Source organism: Salmo salar, chromosome ssa02 (genome assembly GCF_905237065.1).
Source record: "Salmo salar chromosome ssa02, Ssal_v3.1, whole genome shotgun sequence".
NCBI lineage: Eukaryota > Metazoa > Chordata > Actinopteri > Salmoniformes > Salmonidae > Salmo > Salmo salar.
Window position 1 is genome coordinate 35082910 of NC_059443.1, and position 13126 is coordinate 35096035.

At 40.1% G+C, this 13126-nt stretch overlaps 1 protein-coding gene across 1 annotated transcript; it reads left to right on the forward strand.

Annotated features, from left to right (window-relative positions):
• Positions 1-9270: 9270 nt before the first annotated feature.
• Positions 9271-12898, forward strand: LOC106580799 (toll-like receptor 2 type-2). The gene is made up of 3 exons (XM_014162243.2): positions 9271-10265; positions 10487-11669; positions 11869-12898. Exons 1-3 carry the CDS (start codon positions 9271-9273, stop codon positions 12385-12387), a joined length of 2697 nt encoding a protein of 898 aa, XP_014017718.2. The 3' UTR covers positions 12388-12898.
• Positions 12899-13126: the final 228 nt, after the last annotated feature.

A 13126-nucleotide genomic window follows, 5' to 3' on the forward strand; every position in this document is an offset into this window, starting at 1 on the left:
TATTAATCATCCATTTTATTAAGTTCTAGCTTTCCTCTGTGCAAAGACAACCACAATACAAGTATATCTAATGACACGACTCACTAAATCAATTTAATTGCCAGAGAGGTTTTTATTAAAAAATGTTGAAGGTTCTGACCTAGCATTTTCTCTTTGTGTTAGAATACACAGGGTGGAATAACAACAGAGACAAAGCTATTTCAATGTACTATTGCACAAGATAGCCCCATATCTTATTTTCCCCACAGTCACCTCGAAAGACATTGTGTGACATTAAAGGTTGCAAACACCGGCAGCAGCGCTTGACTTGGACTGAAATAGGTGCCGGTACTCATTTTGGGTGGAGGTACCTTTTATATTTAGGTGCAGGAGCTCCACAATACTTTGGAGCTAATATTCTATAAGAGGAACAGGAGCTCAAGCAGTAGAACATTTGAGGTGTTGGTCCTCAGCTCCCAAGTCAAGCACTGCCCTGTGGAAAAGGGATTGGCTTCGTCCACCATATTCCACATTCCTGAGCGCATAACAGAGCAACGAAGAAAATAAGACTTAAAGGGCTGGTCTTCTTCCTTCATTTCTCATACGCGTGATGAGTCATTGACAACATATGCTAAAGTGTTGTTGAAAACTGGTAATTGAAGGGCTGAATTGGTTCACTAATCTTTCATCTTCAGGTGAGTGCTGAGAGTTTGTCTGACTACTTTATATAAGATGTTGATCATTTTAACAGTATAAAGATATTCACAGTAGGGAGATTTTCACTCATTTTCACTCATTTTCACTCATTTAGATATTTGAGTGTAAAATTACCTCAAATATGTTAGCAGAAACTATTATTAGGCTACAGGATGAGTTTACAAATACCAAACAGTCGGGCATCAAGGAAAAACTATAAAAAGTCTAGATATGCAAATTTGAACTTTTTAAGTGACTGAGAAATCAAATGAGTTAAAAAAAGTAAGCAGGCCTAGACAGGCTGTATCAGGTAAATATAGAACCACACTGTGATGATAGGAGGAGTCACCATCATGAGCTTTACTCTGTAAACATTTCCCTCAAGTCCAGGAACACAGTGATCTGCCAGGTGGACGATGGTGCGTTTGATTCCATTAATATTGTGCTAACTGAAAGACTCATGTGAGGGCCATGGTTTTGTGCAGTCTGTGATATTGAGACATTGCATCCCATATGGCTTTAATGTTAATGTATTAGGGTACAACTTGATATTGAAGACCTTTGACCAGGTCTCTTGAAAAATAGATTCTGTCACTGAGACTAAGCTGTATAAAAAAAAGTGAAATATATCTATGTAAAAATAAAACTATAGCTCAAGTCAAACTCACAACATTACAGTATGCATGCCAAGCAAACACACAATGGACAGTACCATGACAGACTAGGTTGGGGTAAGTCATTACCTGGGAACAGTTTTAAAGCTAATTTCCTGTAAAACCCAATGCCATTTGTCACATTTTGCCATGAGGCTGAGAGAAAACGTTGCAGTTTTAAACTGTCCAGTGAAAATCACTTTTAAAAGTAAATATTGTTAACTCATACTCAAATGTTGTTGCCTCATCCTATACATAGTATTTGTGGCCGAAGTATAAATAAAAATCAACTCAAACTTCTATCTCAAACAAAAACAATGCTTGCTATGACATCACCATCCTGAGGAGGATGAGCTGGCTACCGTTCTACTCGTATTCACATTCTTAATGACCGGCATACGCCCACACCATTCCTACACAGAAAATGTGCATTAACACACTTAATTACCTTTTTTTTTTTTAAGGAAAACCATTTCAATGAGTCATAATATGACAATGAGTCATATTTCGTAGAAATCTGGAAACACTGGACAGTTATTTTAAAAGGTCACCTTTGGGCAAAAACAGCAGCTTTGAACTGTATAACTGATCACCGTCATACCCAGTCATTTAACCCTTAAATGGCTACATTAGTGCCATTTCTTACCGATGTAAAACCTGATCAGAGTTGTGGTTGTAAAAGGACTGCATCTTGTGGTAACTGTTGGTTTGAGTTGGCGCTGTCATGGTGGTGTCTCCATTACAACACTGAGATGGTGGTTTGAGTTAGGGCTGTCATGGTGGGGTGTCCATTAAAACACTGAGATGGTGGTTTGAGTTAGGGCTGTCATGGTGGGGTGTCCATTAAAACACTGAGATGGTGGTTTGAGTTAGGGCTGTCATGGTGGGGTGTCCATTAAAACACGAGATGGTGGTTTGAGTTAGGGCTGTCATGGTGGGGTGTCCATTAAAACACAGATGGTGGTTTGAGTTAGGGCTGTCATGGTGGGGTGTCCATTAAAACACTGAAATGGTGGTTTGAGTTAGGGCTGTCATGGTGGGGTGTCCATTAAAACACAGATGGTGGTTTGAGTTAGGGCTGTCATGGTGGTGTCTCCATTAAAACACTGAGATGGTGGTTTGAGTTAGGGCTGTCATGGTGGTGTCTCCACTAAAACACTGAGATGGTGGTTTGAGTTAGGGCTGTCATGGTGGTGTCTCCATTAAAACACTGAGATGGTGGTTTGAGTTAGGGCTGTCATGGTGGTGTCCCCATTACAACACTGAGATGGTGGAATACTGTTCAAAGGGCTGTTCCCGGTTTATTAATTCAGTGGAATTGAAGATAATGACAAGGTTGAGGATGTAGTGGTCTGGAAGGGAGATAAAGGGAAATATTAGTAACAAAACATAAAAAGGTGTAGACATGACAAAGTAGTGCCAGGTGACTATTACAGGGAACGGGGTAATATATAACTACAACTAAGGAGGCAGCCACAACTAAAACCTAAAAGGGGCATTATCAAACTGAGGACATTGTTATACAAAGATATATAACATAGGACAAAGTTATGGCTGCATATAGTATTGATTTATCGCCAACAACATAATAAATAGGCACTTAATTTGTCATATCACACACAAAGAAAAGGATCGGGGCCACCCCATGGCATCACCAAGCATAAACTATGCTAGTGCTCAGGGAAAAGCATGCTGCTTATATGGGGAAACAGAGGAGCGAAAAAGGGAGGTGAGGTGATTACAGAAGTGGGAACTGGTGTGTGTATTTGACCTGTTGGGGAAGCCAAAGTGGTGATAGGATAAGGTGGTTAGTGATAGGATTAGGGGGAATGTCAGTCAGTTTAGGGACAATTCGACAACACTGATCTTTACAGCCGGGCTGTCAAACTCATTCCATGGAGGGCCTAGTGCCTGCTGGTTTTTGGTTTTTCCAAAGACCTAGGCAATCAGGTGAGGGGAGTTCCTTAATAATGTGTGACCTTAATTCATCAATCAAGTACAAAGGAGGAGAACAATCCCGCAGACACTCGGCCCTCTGTGGAATGAGTTTGACACGTGCTCTACAGATTCTGTCCAAAAACCAATCCTGTGAAATGACGTCAACACATACTGGAGGAGTTAATGACTAAGCTACAAGTGGCTAGTTTAGCTAACGAACTAGCTACATTGGTTGCTGCGCATAACCAGAATGACACATTGATGAACCACCGAAGGCATACCCCATTTCTGTTAGAACGTTTTGGAGGTGGAGGAGTTTGACCGTTTTTCATGTCCAAAGTCGACCGTTAAAGCTAATTTCCTGCAATTCTACACATGTTGCTATTGATTATGACATGTTCGTATGCATGAACTTCAGGCTAAGGGCAACATAACATGAGCAAAGTTATATACCAGCAAAACTATTGTAATCAGATTACAGATAGTTTTGAAAAACGAGATGATTACTTCGAGGATTACTTTTAAATTCAGAAAGGATGTTTGTGGGAAAAATGTGCGTTGATGTGAATCACACTGCTGCTCTCTCATTTAGCAAATTGTGCCTTACGGATTGTGGTTGTTGTGGATGGCTGTTTACAAATCTAAATGTGTATTTGAACCCAATAATGGTTGAATTCAATACGTTTAAGCTGCCTATCAATCATTGTTTTTGAAACCAGTGGACAGCCAGTGAAAAATGCGCACTTGCAACAGCTCCATGGTGCGGATCCAAACCTATTGAATAAAAGTGGGGCTTTTATTGCTCAATTTAATTCATGCTGATAAAAAAACCAAAACAAAAATCCATAGGCCTAATGGACACATGCTCAAATTTTCACACTTTTGATAGACTTAAAGGGGCAGTCTGTAGTTGCTACATCCATTATTGTACTTATACATTATAATATATATCCATTGATTCTTGAAGAATATAATTTACAAATGCCTCATGAGCTTAGTTCAACTGTCACACTCCATGAGAACCCAAAATATATGCTTGTTTTACTCCAATGTTTGTAAACATTGTAAATGTAAACAAACACTGTATAGCCACATAACATGATTAAAACAATACTTTTTATATCATGGATGGTCAGTCCTTGCATCCATAGCTCTGTCTATTCATCTGAGAGTGGTTACATTTCTCCAGGCCCATCCCTCAGCTTTTTACCGAAACAGGCAGGGTGACCATTTTGTTATTGTTTCATCTGTGGATTTGCCCTTTAAACAGCTGCATATTATCAAGACATCAAAGTGTCACCAACAAAAAGGTAAACAATAGGTCTATAGCAAATGCAGCATATGGCATTCATTTTTCACATGTAAATAGCACTTTTCAGTAGTCCTCAAAGCATGCCATTCCATGAGTGCAGTATTTATTTTTTAACTCGAATCAATGAGCCCAGTCAGTCCTCCATGACAACAAAATCATAAACAACAGAGTAGGGCTGGCTAATAAGTCCTTAGTTTTGGGGTCATGTTGAGGTAAAACTATATGGCTAATCTATACTTCCATATTTCCAAGTCCTATTCTTGAAGATCAAAGGGTATAACATTAATTGGAAATACTGGAATTCTGAAAGATTCTGGTTTTGAATGTAAAGCTATAATTTAATGGTATTATATGTAGTAGAAAGCGATGGGTTAGAAGAAGCCTACATAACCAACCCATAAAGTAAAATCCATATATGGCCAGCTATGTCAACTTTAACATTGATTTATCCTGCAATATATGTGGTTCAATTGGTAACATAAATCTTTGCCTTCTTCTAATGCCTCTTAAGGGGAAAGTAATCTAAAAGTAACAGAATGTAATCAGATTACATTACTGAGTTATTGCAATCCAAAAGTTACGTTACTGATTACAATTTTGGACAGGTAACTAGTAACTGTAACGGATTAGATTTAGAACGTAACATACCCAACCCTGGTTATAAGAAGTGGAAACTTTAAAACTTTTTCACATGCAGCCTTTTGAACAATGAGACTCATTGTGCCCATACAGTAATAATAGTATTATGAGAAATTCCTTACATTGTGATTCTGTGCCAAGGCATGGCCACTCCTGAACATTGTTACTGAAAAGTGAAGCAATAGCATTGCTACAGAGATGGGCTGATGCTTATCAGTGTAATTCCCATACAAAGACGTTTTGACGATACGCGGGGTTCAGTAGGCCTATGCCACTAGGAGGATGTTATTATGCCAAGACAGGAGGGTAAACTTCAAGGAATCATTGACAAAATGGAACCAGTCAGACATCAATTCACTGCATTGTCTCCACTGTCATTCTATTGACGGTATGTCCCACTGTCATTCATTCCATTTACCGTAGATCCCTGAGATGATATACAGTAGATATGATATAGAAAGCTATCTTTAGCAGATACCGCTAACAGATATTATTTATCTTCAGGTGTTGAACTTGGGAGTTTCTTTGAAGACAATATAGCTAATTGGCAATAAAGCAAGTATGAGGAAATGTTTATTGAGAAAATATTATCAGCTGAATATATGATGCTATGTCTATTAGAAGTTGTTTTGTCTCAGTTTTATTTGGATGTGTCTCAAAGTGGGTGACTACTAGGTTTATAATAGGTTTATAGGTTTTATGGGTCAATAGAAGTTGTTTGAACATGCTTTCTGGGCACTAAACTTAGCCTTACATTTCTCCTGGCTTGTCTAAATAAACTGCTTAGCTGGCTATGCGGATGTTCATTTCCATGAAGCTACAGTATATATTACTTTAAGTAGACTGCTTTGACCCTGGTGGGTCCCATCGTTTTCAAACATAAATGTATAGCTGTAACAGGTATTGAGTTTCAGTCACTAAATCTATGAGCCAATAGTCAACAGTACTTCAGCTTTACAATGTTGTTGATACTGTACAAGTACGATGTTCCACAATTTCATTACGTTCTTCTTGTCATCGGTGGTGATATGGCTATTTACAAATAATGAATTAGATCCTACCACTTAATGTCTTCACACGTCTACAGAAATTCAAGTAAAAGTCAATCCTCAGGTCACAGCATAGCCCACAAGATTCCATGCATATATGTCACATAATTAGCCTATCAAAAGTGAAGTTTTGTATTTGTAGTGTAATCACACATATTTGGGTGACCAATCTTGATTGGCAAGTCGTCTGATTCCAATATTAGACATTCAGAAGCACACAACCAGTGAGTTAATGGCTAACCAGGCTAACTAACAGAGTTCATTTAGACCATTAATACTCTATACATGTAGGTTAGAGGCACACAGCTCTGACCTGGTGGTAAGTAGTAACACTAAGTAAATATAGACTGGCTTTAGAAGGAAGCTCCTACTTTCCTATAAAAAAATCCTCCCCTTCTCATCAGCCACTCATTGTGTCATATTTATGAGTTACCATCTGGTCAGACATTGGTCCGTGGGACATTAATCAATCACTCAGTAATGGTTGGCTGATATTGATTTAATCACTCTGCAAGGTCTAGTGTTAATCTAAGCAGTTTTTAATGGAGGAAGACCATATTGTCCTGGGTTCCTGGTACAATAACAATAAGATTGATAAATACTAATATTGAACCATTTCATGATTGGCCTATGCTTTATGGTGGTCATCATGCTGGGTTATTGTTTTGTGATGGGGTTATATGCATGTGAGGTATTTTACTGAATCAATATTATTGAAACGTTTGTTATCTTTTCTTCATTTGTAGGAATAGCTATCAGTGTTGGCTAGAGAACTGATAAGCTTCTCTAAACTACGGGTACAGTAGGTATCATTGTGCAATAAAGCTATGCAGGTTTTTTTTTTTACATGCAGATGCTACGTAGCAAAGCAACAAGGAAGGGCATATTTCCTCTATGTTAAATTACAAAACAATCCCACACAGTAAGGAAATATTTATGAGTCAAGGAACCCTGCCAGATATGAATGTCAGTGGAGGTGGTGCACGTCACATAAGGAGATCAAGATAAAGACAGCAGTCTAACAGACTGTCCAATTAATTATAAACATCATACATTGACCCTTCCAGCAGAAAGAAGGAATTCATTATCTAAATATTAACCTCTATATCAAGAGCAGAACTCTGATCTGAAGTTTGAAAGGGTCAGTCTTAATTGCTGGTCTCCAGGAAGTATCCATTGCCTATGTATATGCTACCCAATGTATACAGTACAGTAAACAAAGTGGAGGCTCATTGAATACCTTAGACATTTTGATATCAGAAAATAAAATATGCCACAGATAAAAAAATATATAATCCAGAATCTTTATTGAGAAAAGCAAGGGCTTCTGAAAATAAAATGTATTCGTTAAACGTTTCATCCCTTGGTATTACTCAAAATATCATAAAACATTGCTAGAATACAAAACTTACTGTAGGCTATAGCAGGGGTTCCCAAACGTTTTCACTCGGGGCCCCCCTTCCAACATTGGGGAACATTCCACGCCACAAGCACTACACTAGCTGTTCACAGCCCTCTTGTTGGTGGAGAGAATTTTGCAAGTTTAATTAAGGCTTATTTCCTGCAATTCTACACATTTTGTCATGGGGTGCAAAGAACATTTTGCAGTTTTAAAATAAATGTTCTGTAATTCTATACATTTTGCCATGTCTAATGTGTATTCATCTGATATTTGAGTGACAAATAAATTACTACAATGGGCACAAAAAAAAAGGAATATTGCAAAATAAACCTTAATAAAAAACATTAGCTGACATGGGCTAGTTGATGTGGACATTTCTAACAAGTTATAAATAGCTCTCTAAGGTATGCAATGACTAACATTAAAAGAGGAACTGGTGATGCACTACCCAATTTTGAAATTGCATCGTGTACTATTACAACTTTCAAGAGTAAGTTTAAAGCCGGACTGAGTTCACCCTAGGGGCCGCGCCCCACAGTTTGGGATCCACTGGGCTACAGGACAACAATCAAAGGGTTCACTGACATATTTGATGAGATGTTAGAATATGTCATCTATGACAATCAGTGAACCCTTTGATTGGTGAAGTGTACTGTAGGCGATAAGTCAGGTGTAAATATAAGGAAGCAATACATTTGCGGACAGTCCATATTTGTTCATGACATGAATGTTTACTCCCTTCTTGCCACTCACTGGATACAATTTTATTAAAACTGTTTGTTCTACATGGTAATAACATTTATTGCCAACGTGAAGGTAATTCCAAAACAGTGAGTTACCCTTGGTTTGTAGTATAAATAAAGGAAAGGATTATGAGAACTTGGGGGATTGTACCTAACAGCCATGAGCAGAGTACTGTGTCTTATGAGGGTTAGTAGAAACATTCAGCCATGAGAATTAGTCAGCAAGAGGAATTTTAATTTCAGTCAAGGAGGATGAATCAGTTCACTCCCTTGTGTAAGGCATATCAACATATCAGGTGATCTTGAACAGATAACAGCATCACATCCACTAACAGGTACAGTTACACGCTTTTAAAAGATGCATCTTTAAATGTGCTAGTCACAGGAATACTTTAAAGGTTCTCCATTGAGCATGCAATTTAATCTGGGTCCTGGTAACAGCCCACTTAGAATGGCATATATCCTTTATTAGTTTTGCTATGGAAATTTGAGCATGTCACTTCCCAACACCACAACACTAGTCTGAATTAAGTCAATAGATCAGGTGGTGTGCATGCCAGAACTGACCATACGGTCCGTGTTGAGAAATCATGGCGATATTTCACAAATCCCTTCTCTTGGCTTTGAAACAGAAATGTGTGGGTAATGTTGGGCACAGACACAAATACTGGTAACATCAGAGTGAAATCTATTTCCTTCCTCCCTATTTCCTCTAGTTGCAATTGAGGATTGAAGGACGTAAAGAGGAGACTATAGTCAAACTTCAATGATAAAGACCTAGAGAATGTAATAGATGTTTGTTGTCAATCTTGTAATTTGTTAAACTTGACAGATTTTTACATTCCTTTACAGATCCAAAATGTGCATGCACACAATGATTCTACTGGGTTTTGTGTGGTTTAGTCCGCCACTTCTTGTGGCCCTTGCCTCACCAACCCCTGCTTCGAATGATGAGAGAGGCCCCTGTCAAATCTACAACTCTGGTCGCTCCGCAAACTGCCTTGGTCAGCGACTGGATCATGTTCCATGGAAGCACTTCCCTTCCACGCTTGAAAGTATAGATCTCTCCTACAATGAAATTCATGCCATTCGTGTTAATTACTTTTCTCGCCTACCTCATCTTCGTGTCCTCAAGCTGCAGTTCAACAACATCTCTGTGATTGAGGACCGTGCCTTCCACAACAACCCCCTCCTGGAGCATCTTAACATCTTTAACAACTCCCTAGAGGAAATCCCTGCCAACGCCTTGCAGGACCTCTTTAATCTAAGGGAACTCCTTATGTCGAATAACCTTTACACCCAGGCCACATTGTCAGCTGACGTTTTCTCCAGATTGACCCAACTCAAGGCCCTGTCCATGGGCGGCCCCTTGGTCAAGGGTCTAAGGAAAGGGGACTTCCAGGCATTGAGGAACATTCAGTTACAGGACTTTGCCATTAAAACTTCATCAAATATCAGTTACTATGAACCGGGTAGTCTGAAGGTAATCCAGACAGGTAGAATGGGTTTTGACATGGCCATAGATCAGAAGCCGAATTTCCTACCTTTGATTCTACGAGACTTGGCCAACAAGACTTTCAGTCTCATCCAATTCAGGAACCTCTTTGAGTTCATGTATTACATGGGAGATGAGGATATTTTCAGAGGCTTGCAAGACATCAAAGTAGATTCGCTCATCTTTCACCGTGGAAAATTCAATGAGAAACTTATGAGGATGGCTCTGTTTAATCTACAGGTCACCCCCCTTAAAAGTCTGACACTTCAATACATTGACTTTGCTCGCTCGCCCAACTTTGTGGATAATGGCTTGGGCTCCAGTATCAAAGACCTTGCACTGAGTAGACTAAATCTGTGGTAAGCATATCTTATTATACTCTGTTAAATTACAAAAGCACTATGTATACATTTCTACCCAGAAGATGCAAAAAAAATACAGGTTCCTTGTCACAAGTGTTTTTTTTTCATCAATTGAAATCTTTTGTCATATCTATGTATTGTGAAAGTACCAATTATGTTATCATCTTGACCACACATGTTTTTTTCATGCTTACATTTGTTTCTTGCTTACTCCTCAGGCACATCAGTAATCCAGACATTTTGCGATTCGACTGGCGCTTCACATGGTTCAACAAAGTCCGACTGCTGTCCATTCAGAATGTCAACTTCAACTCTGTGCCTTGCGATGCCTGGCTTAATATGGAAGACATGGAGGTTTTGGACATCTCGAACAACCGCCTGCAGGACAACATCCTCTTCAACCAGAGATGCGACTACAGGGGCACCATGCCGACTCTTCGTTCCTTCAATGTCAGCACCAACCAACTGACCAGCCTTCAGGACTTAGCCTCCCTGACCAGGGAGTTCAAACAGTTGAAGGTCCTGGATGTTAGCCACAACATGCTGGGCTCTGCTGAGGAGAGTCGCAACTGTAACTGGATGCAGAACATCACCCAGGTGATCGCTCACCACAACCGATTCAAAAGTGGTGCCCTCCAGTGTCTGCCCACCACAGTACAATTCTTGGACCTCTCGTACTGTGACCTGGACCAGCTGGACATGGCCTACTTCCAACAAACCATCAGCCTCAAGGAGCTCCTGCTCAGTGAGAACAAGATTAAGTTCATTCCCTCTGGGTGGAGAAGTCACTCCTTGCAGTCACTGGCTCTGGATGGGAACTCCTTTGGGCTCATCAGCATGGGCTCCTTCCAGGACATGCCCCAGCTGTCTCGACTGACGGCAGGGAACAATCCATTCCACTGCACCTGCGACCTCCACGCCTTCCTCCAGGACACAATTTCCAAGGGGAAGGTCAACATCACTGACTGGCCAGAGAACTACAAGTGTTACCATCCAGAGGCCCTGCTCAATACCGCTGTGGCAAATTTCTTCCCGGGTCACGTGGCCTGCGATATCAGACTGATCATCATCATCTGTGTGGCTACTACTGCAGCTGTGGTTTTAGTGTTGATGCTTATATGCTACATATTCAATGTTCCCTGGTACATCAAAGCCACATATCAGATCCTCAGAGCCAAATACAGGGCTCATCAGGAAGGAGCATCTGGAAAATCACAGATCTATGTTTACCATGCCTTTATCTCCTATAGCCACCCAGATGCAGACTGGGTCAGGGACCAGTTGCTGCCCTGCTTGGAGAACAGCAAGCCCCCCTACCGACTCTGTATCCATGAGAGAGACTTCATGCCAGGAAAGTGGATCATCGACAACATAATTGAAAATATTGAGAGCAGCGAAAAGGTAAGGGTGAGGATCCACCAAGACAAGTTAGAGGTGTTTCAACAAGTAAATAGTACTAGACTTTTGAATATAAAAGGTCAATTGAAGAACCCAAAATGTAAGATGTATGTTTTGTTTAGGTTTGTATCCTGATTCCTGCACTGTGCATTTGCCGAAATGAATACACCCTATCCTCTGAATTTTTTGTTTCCTAATCCAGGTCATATTTGTGTTGTCACACCACTTTGTGAACAGCGATTGGTGCAACTACGAGCTCTACTTTGCCCAGCAAAGAGCCATCGGCAAGACCTTCAGCGATGTTATTCTGGTGGTGAAAGAGCCCATCGACCCTGAATCTCTGCCCAGCAAGTACTGTAAGCTCAAGAAGATGCTGAACACCAAAACATACCTAGAGTGGCCCCAGCAAGCCAAGCAGCAGACCTTCTTCTGGGCTCAACTTAGGAGCTGTCTGGGCAAGCCCACAGTGACTAGAGAGCAGGCTCTTAGTGGTAGGAGCAGCAGTGTATCCTCAGTGGGCGCTGTGCCTGTGATAGAGCTCCCTCTAGAGGATGGGAAGCCAGCGATAGCTATGCCAAATTTAGACAGAGAAGCAGAGCTCCACAAAGTAGTTCCTCAGGAGATCGAAAAACTTTCAGTGAGAAGTCCAGAGTTTTATGGGCAAAGACCAATCCCTGTAGCCTTGGCATCAGACAAAATAAGCCAAGCATGTAGCTTGTAATGTGTATAGTGTCCCAAGACCAATCTCTCTCTGAAGTGCTGAGCTTGAGTGACTTCTTGGCCATGCTGTGGCAGATAATGTGGTTGCTAAGCTGCTGGTAGCATTAGCAAGTGTTTCATAATGATGACAGTGAATAACATGAGCCACCCACCCTTCTGACATGTACAGTGCTTACTCCCCCTTCAACTCTTTACATGGTGTTGTGTTACAAAGTGGGATTGAAATAGATGACATTTTTGTGTCATTGATCTACACAAAATACTCCATAATGTCAAAGAGAAAAAAAGTATAATAACATAAGTATAAGTATTAATTTATAAGCATAAGTATTCATCCCCTTTAGTTCAGAAGTCAAAATTGGCTTAACAAATCACATAATAAGTTATATGGACTCACTCTGTGTGAAATAATAGGGGTTGATGTGATTACTGAATGACTACCCTTTCCTCCGTCATACCTACCTACCTACCTACCTACCTACCTACCTACCTACCTACCTACCTACCTACCTACCTACCTACCTACAGTGGGGGAAAAAAGTATTTGATCCCCTGCTGATTTTGTACATTTGCCCACTGATAAAGGATCAGTCTATAATTTTAATGGTAGGTTTATTTGAACAGTGAGAGACAGAATAACAACAAAAATATCCAGAAAAATGCATGTCAAAAATGTTATAAATTGATTTGCATTTTAATGAGGGAAATAAGTATTTGACCCCCTCTCAATCAGAAAGATT